General features: G+C 42.6%; 1 protein-coding gene across 15 annotated transcripts in view; it reads left to right on the top strand.

Moving 5' to 3' along the window:
* Nucleotides 1-13032, top strand: part of PPFIBP2 (PPFIA binding protein 2) — a 217809-nt gene that overhangs the window by 122084 nt on the left and 82693 nt on the right. For all 15 annotated transcript variants that reach the window (XM_073347678.1, XM_073347667.1, XM_073347677.1 and 12 more), the window contains one exon: nt 12815-12907. In XM_073347678.1, the coding sequence (XP_073203779.1) occupies nt 12815-12907 (93 nt within the window). The remainder of the gene's footprint in view (nt 1-12814; nt 12908-13032) is intronic.

Raw genomic sequence — 13032 nt, 5'->3', positions numbered from 1 at the left:
CTGTGAGCTTTATTATTCTTTCAGTGTGGCTTCCTTAGAATTAGTGCTGAATTACTGTGCTTCAATGTACTGACCGACTTATCAAGCTTCTTAGAATAAGCTTGACAAAGATTCCTGAAGCTGAAATTTAGCACGCAAAAGGAAACCATAGATTGGCCCATATTGAATTTTATTATTTTCCATATGTCCTTACTTAAAGGACCTTACTTTTGCAGGCTGTGGAGCATTCAGCTATGAGAGTTAATATAGAAAACCTGAACTTAGGTTTTCCTTCTGTGTGGGACAATAAGCTGTGTTCTGAATCCAATCTCCTATGAAAATAAAAGGAGACTTGGCACAAAGCTTGAAAAATCCATGTGTACCCAGACCAAGAGCTTTTCCCACCTCCAATCTGATCAATTCATAAAATTAAAGTAGCTAATGGTGGTGGTCTGATTTATTTCTCCTTTTTCCCCTTCCAGCTCAATCTCTGTACTTCTTAGGGTATGTCTACACTACAAAATTAGGTCAATTTTATAGAAGTCGATTTTTAGAAATTGATTTTATACAGTCGATTGCGAATGTCCACACTAAGCACATTAAGTCTTCAGAGTGTGTCCTCGCTACCGTGGCTAGTATGGACTTACGGAGCGGTGCACTGTGGGTAGCTATCCCACAGTTCCCACAGTCTCTGCCGCCTTTTGGAATTCTGAATTAAGCTCCCAATGCCTGATGGGGCAAAAACATTGTCACGGATGGTTTTGGGTACGTGTCGTCAGTCTCCCCTCCCTCCATGGAAGCAATGGCACACAATAGTTTCGCGCCTTTTTTCCGTGCAGACGCCATACCACGGCAAGCATAGAGTCCGCTCACCTCAGCTCACTGCCACCGCTGTTGTTGTTGTCCTGGGTGCTGCTGTCAGCAGACGGTGCAATATGACTGCTAACTGTCATCATCCACCACTTCTGCTGCAACTCTGCTCTCCTGCTCTTGTAAATGAGCTCAGTCTCAATAGCAAATTTCTCCATGTTGTCATCATCCACCACTTCCACTCCAACTCTGCTCTCCTGCAGACGCCATACCACAGCAAGCATGGAGCCCATTCAGCTCACCGCTGCTGTTGTGAGCATTGTAAACACCTCGCGCATTATCCTGGAGTATATGCAGAACTGGGCTAGGAGACGCCAGCACGAGAACGATTTTGATGAGGACATGGACACAGACATTCCTGAAAGCACGGGCTGTGGCAATTGGGACATCACGGTGGCAGTGGGGCTGGTTGATACAGTGGAATGCCGATTCTGGGCCCGGCAAACAAGCACAGACTGGTGGGACTGCATAGTGCTGCAGGTATGGGATGATTCACAGTGGCTGCGAAACTTTCACATGCGTAAGACCACTTTGCTGGAACTCTGTGAGTTGCTTTCCTCCGCCCTGAAGCGCAGGAATACGAAAATGAGAGCTGCCCTGACAGTTGAGAAGCAAGTGGCGATAGCCCTGTGGAAGCTTGCTACGCCTGACTGCTACCGATCAGTCAGGAATCAATTTGGAGTGGGCAAATCTACTGTGGGGGCTGCTGTGATCCAATTAGCCAATGCAATCATTCATGTTCTATTATCAAGGGTAGTGACTCTGGCAAATGTGCAGGTCATAGTGGATGGCTTTGCTGCAATGGGGTTCCTTAACTGTGGTGGGGTGATAGACGGAACGCATATCTCTATCTTGGCACCGGACCACCTTGCCAACCAGTACGTAAACCGCAAGGGGTACTTCTCAATGGTGCTGCAAGCACTGGTGGATCACAAGGGACGTTTCACCGACATCAATGTGGGATGGCCGGGAAAGGTGCGTGACACTCGCATCTTTAGGAAATCCGGGCTGTTCAAGCAGCTGCAAGAGGGGACTTACTTCCCAGACCAGAAAATTACCATTGGGAATGTTGAAATGCCAATGGTTATCCTTGGGGACCCAGCCTACCCCTTGCTTCCATGGCTCATAAAGCCATACACAGGCAGCCTGGACAGTAGAAAGGAGCAGTTCAACTATAGGCTGAGCAAGTGCAGAATGGTGGTAGAATGTGCCTTTGGACGTTTAAAAGCTCGCTGGCACTGTTTGCTGACTAGGTCAGATCGCAGCGCAACCAGCTTTCCCATTGTTATTGCTGCTTGCTGTGTGCTCCATAATATCTGTGAGAGTAAGGGGAAGACGTTTATGGCGGGGTGGGAGGTTGAGGCAAATTGCCTGGCAGCCGATTTTGAGCAGCCAGACACCAGGGCGATTAGAAGAGCACAGCAAGGCGTGCTGCGCATCAGAGAGCCTTTGAAAACCAGTTTCATGTCTGGCCAGGCTTTCGTGTGACAGTTGTGTGTATTTCTCCTTGATGCAACCCCGCTCCTTTTGTTGATTTTAATTCCCTGTAAGCCAACCACCCTCCCCCCTTCGAAATAAAGTCACTATTATTTTGAAACCATGCATTCTTTCTTTATTAATTAAAAAAAAAAGGGAGATAACTGACAAGGTAGCCCGGGTGGGGTGGGGTCGAAGGGAAGGATAAGGCCACATTGCTTATTGTAGCCACACTACAAATCAAACTGTTTTGAATGACAGCCTTCTGTTGCTTGGGCCATCCTCTGGAGTGGAGTGGCTGGGTGCCCGGAGCCTTCCCCTCCTTCCCCCTCCCCCCACCATGTTCTTGGGCGTCTGGGTGAGGAGGATATGGAACTTGGGGAGGAGGTCAGGCGGTTGTACAATGGATGGATGCAGCGGGGGGTCTGTGCTCTTGTTGGCTTTCCTGCAGCTGTACCAGATGCTTCATCATGTCTGTTTGCTCCTGGAGTAGCCTTAGCATCGCCTCCTGCCTCTGCTCTTTGCACTCACTTAATGCTTTCCTGGCCTCTGTTACTGAGTGCCTCCATGCATTCAGCTGTGCCCTGTCAGTGCGGGAGGACTGCATGCGTTCAGAATACATGTCATCGCGAGTGTGGTTTTTTCGCCTTCTAATCTGTGATAACCTCACTGACGGAGATGATAGGAGGAGCATAGAAACATTTGCACCTGGGGGGAAATAAAAAGGGAGAGTAAAATTTAAGATGATACATTTCTGAGAACAAAAGGGAGACTCTTTCACAGTGAATCAAGAAATTCACAGCAGAAAGCACATGTGCTTTAGGTACAAGGTCACATTTTGCCTTTTATATTTAGCGCCTGCCGGTATGGGGACACATCACACACGGCTGGGCAACAGAATTCGGTTTCCATGCAGCCATGGTAAGGCAAAGGGTACGTGGAGTTGACTTCTTACACATAACATGTGGAAATAGTTTCAAACTGCAGCGCCATCCTTCCCCATAGCAAGCAATGGATTGGGTTTCACATTTAAAAGGAGGAGCTGCAGTTTTCGGGTGGATGTGTAGCACACACCACCCTACCACGTGGCTATTCTGCACGATGATCCCTTTTAGCCAAGCGCAAACAGCCCAGCATGAATGGGGTCCTTTTACTGTTCCCTTACAAAAATTCCCCTATTTCAACCAGGTGACCATGAATGATATCACTCTACCGAGGCTATCACAGAAAGATATAGACCGAATGTTGCTTGAATGCGACCAAAACCCAGGACCATTTGCTGCGATGCTTTGTGCTGCAATGATTCCAGAACACTTTGAGTACCTCCAGGAGAGCTTCATGGAGATGTCCCTAGAGGATTCCTGCTCCATCCCCAGACATGTGAACAGACTTTTCCAGTAGCTGTACTGGCCGCGAATGTATCCCAATTCTTCAGGGCAAATTAAACACTATTGCTTTTAAACCCTGTAGTGTAGTTAGAAATGTGCACTCACCAGAGGTGCCTTCTCCAGCTTCAGGGTCGGGGTCCTGCCTTCGGAGGGTATTAGCTCCAGGGTGATGAAAAGGTCCTGGCTGCTGGGGAGAACGGATTCACTTCTTGCCTGCTGTGCATTCTCCTCCTCCTCCTCCTCTTCCACAAAATCCTCCCCCTTGCAGGTGTCTATGGACAGTGGTGGGGTATTGGTAGGGTCCCCTCCTAGAATGGCTTGCAGCTGATCATAGAAGCGGCATGTATGGGGCTCTGATCCAGAGCGACTGTTTGCCTTCTTTGTCTTTTGGTAGGCTTGCCTCAGCTCCTTAACTTTCACGCGGCACTGCTGTGTGTCCCTGTTGTAGCCTCTCTCCAACATGTCCTGTGAGATTTTTGGCAAATATATTTGCATTTCTTTCTTTTTTATCGTAGTTCTGCCTGCACAGATGCTTCTTCCCATACAGCAATCAGGTCCAGTGTCTCCCTTTCGGTCCATGCTGGAGCTCGTTTGCGATTCTGGGGGGACTGCATGGTCACCTATGCTGCTGAGCTCGCCACGTTGACCAAACAGGCAATGAAATTCAGAAGTTCCCAGGGCTTTTCCTGTGTACCTGGCTAGTGCATCCGAGTTCAAAGTGCGGTCCTGAGCAGTCACAATGAAGCACTCTGGGATAGCTCCCAGAGGCAATACCGTCAATTTGCATCTGCACTACCCCAAATTCAACCCAAGAAGGTCGATTTTAGCACTACTCCCCTCGCCGGGGAGAAGTACAGAAGTCAATTTTAAGAGCCCTTTAAGTCGACGGAACGGGGTTGGTTGTGTGGACGCGTTCATTTTAAAATCGAGCTAACGCGGCTAAATTCGACCTAACCCCATAGTGTAGACCAGGGCTTAGTGATTAATTCTGATATTCTTATAAAATAAATACTTCTAGAGCATGTCCTGAAATTTTTGTGACACTCTTGCTATATATTCTGGTGTGACACTTAAGCTTCTTGGAAGAGGAATGGCTAATGACTAGATTACATAAATGATACTGAGAGACACAGCAAGTGCTTCTAATACAAAACAGCATTTTATCCAAGTTAGAAGAGAGCATAATATGACAGAGAGAATCTAAGACACTGAAGATTTTTAAGACATTGAAGCAGATGGTAGGATAAACCTCTATGTGAAAACTTTTACTTTAACTGGGAAAACAATTGTAGATATCCCACAGAGCATGCTGGGTTAAGGGAAATGTTTACATTTATAAATAATGCGTTCCTAAAACAGACAGGCCCTGAAGTGCTGCCACAATTCTGAAAATTGGTTTCACACTATGTCTATCCTTACAGCTGTGTGTAGAGTACATGTGCTATGCAACCCCCTAGCACCGGCATAAACAGCAGTATAGATGGTGAGGCACTGCTTAGGTCTTTACACACCTAAGCAGTGCCTTCTCTGTCTATACTGCTATTTTTAACAGTGTAGTGACCCAGTGCCAGAGCCTTTCCCGCCTCGGGGACGGACTGTGGCAGCAGGGAGACACCAGAGAGAGGTTGTAGCAGTTCCCAGAAGAAAAGACTCTGATGGGGGAGGCAGCGGGGAAAGATCCTCTCCCCGTTTTTGTAGACTTTCCTCACCACAAGGAACTGCTGGAGCTTGTCCCTACCACAGGGAAAGGCACCAGCAGCAGGGAAAGGCTCTGGCAGAGAGAAGGAAGCAGGAAAGGCATCATTTCTATTTTCACAGTGGAAAATTGAAATTTTCCCAAAGAAAATTTTGATTTTGCGGAAAAGGCATTTACCATCAGAAAATAATTTTTACGGACAATTCCTGACCAGCTCTATAATTAACATGTTTAGTTTATAAACTGCAAACTTAATTTATCAAAGATTTACTCATTACACACGCTTATTTTTGGTCTTTCAGGCTTGGTCCTCAGACTTAATATTTTTGTTTTCTCTGTAATAAGTCTTGTTGGTCCTGGCTGTTAAGCATGTAATTATAAGAGCTACTGATCGCTAATGGAGCTATGTCTTTTAATCAGGTATTTTAAAATCTTGTGATTTTAGTGTCAAAGGTCCCACATTCAGTCCCTGCTGGTGTCTGTCTGCATTGCCTTAGAGGAAACTAAGTACTCTACTTTTATAGCTGCAGAAGGTACTCCAACCATCCACAGATGGCCTTGGGTTATATTACATTGTTTTATCTTGTCTTTGTTCACCACAAATGTTGCCCAAGTCTTAAACAACTGCAACATCAGTCTACTACTTTTATTTAACAGGTCATCTTGTCTGCGCTTATCTGACAAGTACAGATAATAGCTGACTCGCTAGCTGACCTGTTAGCAAAGCTGATATTTTCCTGCTCACATGAGAATGATTCACTAGCTTTTATATGGATATTGAATAATGCACTTGCAATTGGGGATGTTTCACAAGCATACAACAAGGCAGACAACATTGGGCATCTGTATCTTTGATAAACGTGGGCTCAGCAAAGTACCACAGATGTCTGTGATTTTATGCTAATCTAATTCTTTTGGACAGCTGACTCTTCTGTTGCAACTTTGAACCCTGTTTATGTTTCATGAGAAGTTAGTTATGGCAAAAAATGTCTGTAAAATCTTTCCCCTAAACATAAGAGGCCACAGTCCTGTTTCCTAAAAACAAGTAGCAAAAGGGGAAAGCCAGCAGTAAAAAGAGTGTATCATACAAAATTCATCTTCTTTTTCATCACAAACACAATCTCACTTTTTTTGGTAGAAGCTTCTCCTGCACAGGTCTTGAAATCTAGAACCACCTTTCTGTTTCTCTCTCCCTCAGTAGCCCTCCTTTCTCCCTTAAATCTTGCCTGTCCTGATGAGGTTAAGCTAAATGGAGATTTGAAAAATTGCAAGAGAACCTACCTACTTCTCAAGATTCCTGTACAAACTCTTGAAAGAACCATTATCTTTATCATCACAGAGCTGATGGTCAAAGACAGAACGTTATCAGCAACTAAGCAAGCTAAGAACATTTTCTAACAACAACAAAATTGCATCATATTGTATTTTCCCAGACTTGAGGCCAACTACACAGCCAAAGAAGATTAGTTCCAGAGGATGCTTGTAATATTGAAAGCATTGATGTGGCTCGTCTTCTTGCAAAACTAAGAATCAGACATTCTAGAGAGGAATTATGTATTCAAGGAAGCTGAGTGAGCCACAGTACTTCTAGCAAAAATGCACAGCATGATCAAATGTCAAATCTTCTGAAAACTAAACAGATATTATTCACCACTCTAAAAGCTAATCTAAAATTAAACTGTGAATTCCAAGGGAGAAATTCACCCCCATGCAGAAGTGGCCAGCAAAAAGACCGTGCAATGCTTTTGGCCCTGCACAACAGGGTTTAGGGAGGACTAGTGGTGTATATGCCTTGTGCTGGCTCCCTGTGTCCCAAAGTGAATTTGCAGTGAGGATTACAATGTCAGGCTTGGAATGAGGCACATATTGAACACACAATGAATTTATAAAAATTAAGTGTTAACTGATTGAGTCAATTGGACCTGAACAAAAAATGAATTGTTTCAGGATATGAACTGTACAGTATGTACAATAAGCTGGAAGAATGCTAAGTTCTTCCTCCTTCCCTCCTCACTGGCTGTGGCTTATCCGGCTCCATGTAGAGCAGAGGGCCTGTGGTGATGCTCTCAGGGTACTGCATGTGCTGTACACTGATAGCAGGGGGTTTCCCCCATCATGTTGATATGGGTCATGGAGACTTGTTGGGGAAGGTTGTCCATCAGAACCCTATATCCCATAATGATGGGGAGAAGGAAGTATTTCTAATGTTAGGGGAAGTTAGGTCAAAGGTCCCAGGTTCTCTCATGCTCAAATAAATTGGTTAGTCTCTAAGGTGCCACAAGTACTCCTTTTCTTTTATCAAAAGCAGAGTAGCTAGCAGTATGTCTGAAGTCCTGCAAGCTCACTGGCCAAGGGGATCTCTCTGCTGGACATACAAGGACATCTCTTGGGTACTTATTGGAATTCTTTATTTCCATTATAGCTCTGTAAAAAATCATAAATAAAATATTTTCTCTTACAAACACCTGGACAGATCCATGAACCTCATCAAAAGGATTAATTTAACCTGGACCTGTGCACTTTTGACAACTGTTCTGGGGTTTTGGGGCTTTTTTTTGTTTTTAAAGAAAGGTTGAAAATAGACCGGGGTAGGCAACCTATGGCACATGTGCCAAAGGTGGCACGTGAGCTGATTTTCAGTCGGGGGGGCTCTGCATTTTAATTTAATTTTAAATGAAGCTTCTTAAACATTTTAAAAACCTTATTTACTTTACATACAACAATAGTTTAGTTATATAATAGATTTATTGAAAGAGACCTTCTAAAAACATTAAAATGTATTACTGGCATGCGAAACCTTAAATTAGAGTGACTAAATGAAGACTCGGCACACCACTTCTGAAAGGTTGCTGACCCCTGAAAAAGACCATTGATGGGGATGTTCAGGGAAGGTGATGTTCACAGAGATGTTTTCAAAGGTAAGTTGAAAAAATAAGAAAAGGAAGGAGCAGATGTTAAAGCCCCTTCCCCCTGAGACCCTCTAGAAAACCTTATACATCAACAGTTCTGTGAGATCTGGAGCACCCTCAGTTCCCTTTGAATCCATGGAAGTCAAGGATGCACAGCACCATGCCGCTCTGCCCTTAAGTAGCCATGTTTGAAAATGTAGCCCACTATGACTTGGATCTAGTTAAGATAATTGTGACGTTGCACCCCATAAGACTTTATGGAAATATGCTTATGAATGTATATATGACATAACTGGAATATGTTTTATGCTCCATATGCCATCTAACATATCTATATGAAGGTTATGATCTACTGAATATATTCATCCTATTTGTATGCATGTGTTGTTGTATTCAAAGTTATGAATATTGGCTGTATACTTGTTTGATTTTAAATAGCCTTAGTAAGGCATTTGGTCAGCTTCTTTAGAAAGGAATTTGCAAGTGCCCAATCAAGAAGCTCTTAACGAACAATGGATCTTGGAAGGCTCCAATCCACATAAAAAGTCTACATGAGGACGTTCAAGGTAGCATTTGAACCATGGCTGCTACCTGTAAGTTCTGAGTCATGCATGGACATGTGACTTGCCCATGTGACTCCAAAACTCCATCTTGTAGCTGGAATTCTACACAGGGGGATGGAGGGGTATTCGCCCACAAGAGAGAGTCTATTTAAACCCCTGGGAGACCCCTCCATTTTATCTTCAGTTGGCTCAAGAGATAGCCTCACCACCCCCAAAGGATACCTGAAAGAAACTGGAACAAAGGACAGTAACCACGGGGGATGTGAGTGATTGCCGGACCCAGACTAGAAGGAGACTAGTCTGTAAAAGGAAGCTTACTGGAACACCTCTGAGGGTGTTTTATCTGTATTCAGTTTTCTTACTGTATTAGGCATAGACTTGCGTGTGTGTTTTTTTTATTGGTAATTCACTTTGTTCTGTCTGTTACTACTTGGAACCACTTAAATCATACTTTCTGTATTTAATAAAATCACTTTGTACTTATTAACCCAGAGTATGTATTAATACCTGGGGGCGCAAACAGCTGTGCATATTTCTCTATCAGTGTTATAGAGGGCGAACAATTTGAGTTTTGGATTTATTTGGGGTTTGGACCCCATTGGGAGTTGAGCATCTGAGTGTTAAAGACAGGAACACTTCTTAATAAGCTTTCAATTAAGCCTGCAGCTGTTAGGGGAAGTGGTTCAGACCTGGGTCTGGGTTTTCAACAGGCTAGCAGGTCTAGATCAAACCAGGCAGGGCACTGAAGTCCCAAGCTGCCAGGGCAAGAAAGCAGGGGCAGAAGTAGTCTCAGCACATCAGTTGGCAGTCCGAAGGGGGTAACTGTGATCCAACCCATCACAATAATCACTGCCAGGTTTACCTACATTATCTGTAGTACAGTACTGCCTAGAGATCCCAACTGAGATCAGGGCCTTATTGAACAAGGGGCCATACATACATATAAAAACATAAGGGTGGCCATACTGGGTCAGACCAATTATCCATCTAGCCCCTGCCCAGTATCCTGTCCCAACAGTGGCCAATGCCAGGTGCTTCAGAGGGAATGAACAGAACAGGTAATCATCAAGTGATCCATCCCCTGTCGCCATTCCCAACTTCTAGCAAACAGAGGCTAGGGACACTTCAGAGCATGGTTTTGCATCCCTGCCCATCCTGACTAATAGCCATTGACAGAGCTATCCTCCATGAACTTATCTAGTTCTTTTTTGAACCCTGTTATAGTCTTGGCCTTCTCAGCATCCTCTGGCAAAGAGTTCCACAGGTTGTCTGTGCATTGTGTGAAGAAATACTTCCTTTTGTTTCTTTTAAACCTGCTGTGTGAATTTCATTTGGTGACCCCTAGTTCTTGCATTATGCTAAAAAATAAATAATACTTCCTTATTTACTTTCTCCACACCAATCATGATGGTCATTATGGACCTCTATCATATCCCCCCTTCATCATCTCTTTTCCAAGCTGAAATGTCCCAGTCTTATTAATCTCCTCATATGGAAGCTGTTCCATACCTTAATCATTTTTGTTGCCCTTTTCTGTATCTTTTCCAATTCCAATATATCTTTTTTGAGATAGGGCGACCAGAGAGGCATGCAGTATTCAAGATGTAGGCATGCAACAGATTTATATAGAGGCAATATGATATATTCTGTCTTATTATCTATCCCTCTCCTAATGGTTCCCAACATTGTTAGCTTTTTTTGACTGCTGCTGCACATTGAATGGATGTTTCAGAGAACTATCCACAGTGACTCCAAGATCACTTTCTTGAGTGGTAAGAGCTAATTTAGATCCCATCAGATTTATATTTTAATGTACAGTTGGGATTATGTTTTCCAATGTGCATTACTTTGCATTATCAACATTGAATTTCATCTGCCATTTTGTTGCCCAGTCACCCGGTTTTGTGAGATCCCTTTTGTAACTCTTCGCAGTCTGCTTTGGACTTAACTATCTTGAGTAGTTTTGTATCGTTTGCAAATTTTGCCACCTCACTGTTTACCCCTTTTACCAAATCATAGTAAGAGGCCCACAAGAGCATACAACTGAAATCAAAAAACCAAAGGGTCGAAGACAGGAAATATAATCTCTATTTTACATATCGGAGGGGCGGCAGAAGGGACAGATCTTCTGACTGTGCAAATTGGCAGAGCTATGTTGAAATCAATGGGGCTACACTTATTTACACACACTGAAGATCTGGCCCTAGTGACTTGTCCATGGGACTGTCTTTTCCTGCTGTTGCATAGTGCGGTATCTGCTATCATAGCAATTTGCCATACATTCTTCAAAAATTACTAATTTGTGGAGTTGCTCCTGCACCATTGAAGGCAAAGGGAGTTTTGCAGTTGACTTTCAGTGGAAGCAGAATCAGGCAGTATTTCAGTAGATTGTGCTGTTGTATACAGATTGTTCATTTGCATAAATTTCACAGCTTTTCACTGTCTTGCTTTCAGTACCACTGCAGACACTGTTGCACTATTGATTGTTATTAAGGCCCATAATTGCATGGTCACTGACAATGACATTTAATACTTTTCTAATGTGACATTTGCTTTTTTCCTATCGCCTCTGCACAGTGAGTTTACTTTAGAAATCTAATTAAACAGCTGCAGTAGTTCCTGATAAGTTGCTCGCTGAACAAGGTGGTAATAACCCATTAACAAGGAATTCATTTTTCTCTTTGCATTGGTTTTATCGTAATTATGTTGCTTAAAAATGCATCCTCTGAGCTGTAGCCTATAAAATACAAGGTAGCTTTTTGTGGTCTACTTCGACAGAAAAAACAAAGCAAAGGACTTGAAGTAGATTCTGTAGAGTCTTACATGTTGGAAGAATGTTATGTAAAGATTTATTTCTAGGCAGGGTTTTTAAAGCCTGAACTTATATTGTATATTGTTAAACTTTAATTTTCTCTATTATAAGCATTATAAGATATATTTTTAATAAATTCATAATAATAATAGAGAAAATGTCATATTTTCCTGTAGCCTTTTCATAGGGACTTAATTGCAAAGTAAGCTATACCCTGGAATTACTTTAAAAATGTAAAGTGGATCCTTAAATGGCTTTCCTGCATGATCTATAATTAATACAAAGTCTTATTGACTAAGGATGTCAAAGTACCACAATTCAGAATGCTTCTGTGCATAGTCTTCATGGCTCTTAGTTTGTATCATTTCCACTGTTGGGTCCAAGATACAAAGACTGGTTCTTGAAGTGAATTTTTAACATTCCAAAGTTTGCAGGTGTCCAAAGCCAGAGGTTCAGTTAGGCTCACCTCTGTTCATTTTCTATAGGATTTGCTGCTTTTCTTCAGAAAGTTGCTGCTAATTACTGTGGAGGCTGGATTCTTTCATATTTTTGGTCTAATAATAAACATTTATTTTCAGGGGTTGCGCTACCAGGATGTTCTGTCAAAATTTGCATGTCAGCACAGATATTTGCATTTATGAATTTCCAACCTATTTGTGACACTTTCAGTGAAAGTTTGCATGACAAATGAAAACAAATGGACAGCAGAAAGAAATGCCTGCCATGTAATATCTTACAGGCTTTCTAATGGTGGATGGTATACTGATTCCAGTTCAGGCCACAATCGGTATTCCATTGAATTTGGAAAAGTGTTAGTATGCGCAAAGGCCAGGAGTGACATGAAGTTCTACTGGATGTCATTCTTGATCTTTGGGTATGCAAAAGTATTGATCCCTAGAAATAAGAAGTTATCTAAAATTCAGCTGCACATAAAATGAGTCTCCAAACTGCTTATGGCATACCAGGTTGCTCTTTGCAGGATCATATTCAGTATAATATGTGTATTTATTTTGCATTATTGCAACTTCCCTGGTTCTGTATTACTTTTCATTATGTTTGCTGTTGCTTGACATTTTCATTTCAGTTATTTGTTTAAATTCTTAGTATATCATTATCTTCAGTCTCAGGTGAATCATCATTCTTCTGCTAACAATGAAACCTATCAAGAACGACTGGCACGATTAGAGGGTGATAAAGAGTCCCTCATATTGCAGGTATGTATAGTAGTGTGCTATCAACATATTTGCTATTCAATGGATAAAAGTTAAAGGGAGTCCCAAAAGAGACAAGAAGCCAAACACCTTGGTTCTGTTAGATCAATAAGAATATGTTCAGTGTA

Source organism: Lepidochelys kempii, chromosome 6 (assembly GCF_965140265.1).
Source record: "Lepidochelys kempii isolate rLepKem1 chromosome 6, rLepKem1.hap2, whole genome shotgun sequence".
NCBI classification, from domain to species: domain Eukaryota; kingdom Metazoa; phylum Chordata; order Testudines; family Cheloniidae; genus Lepidochelys; species Lepidochelys kempii.
Note: the sequence above shows the minus strand (reverse complement) of the source record. Positions and strands in the feature narration are given on the sequence as shown.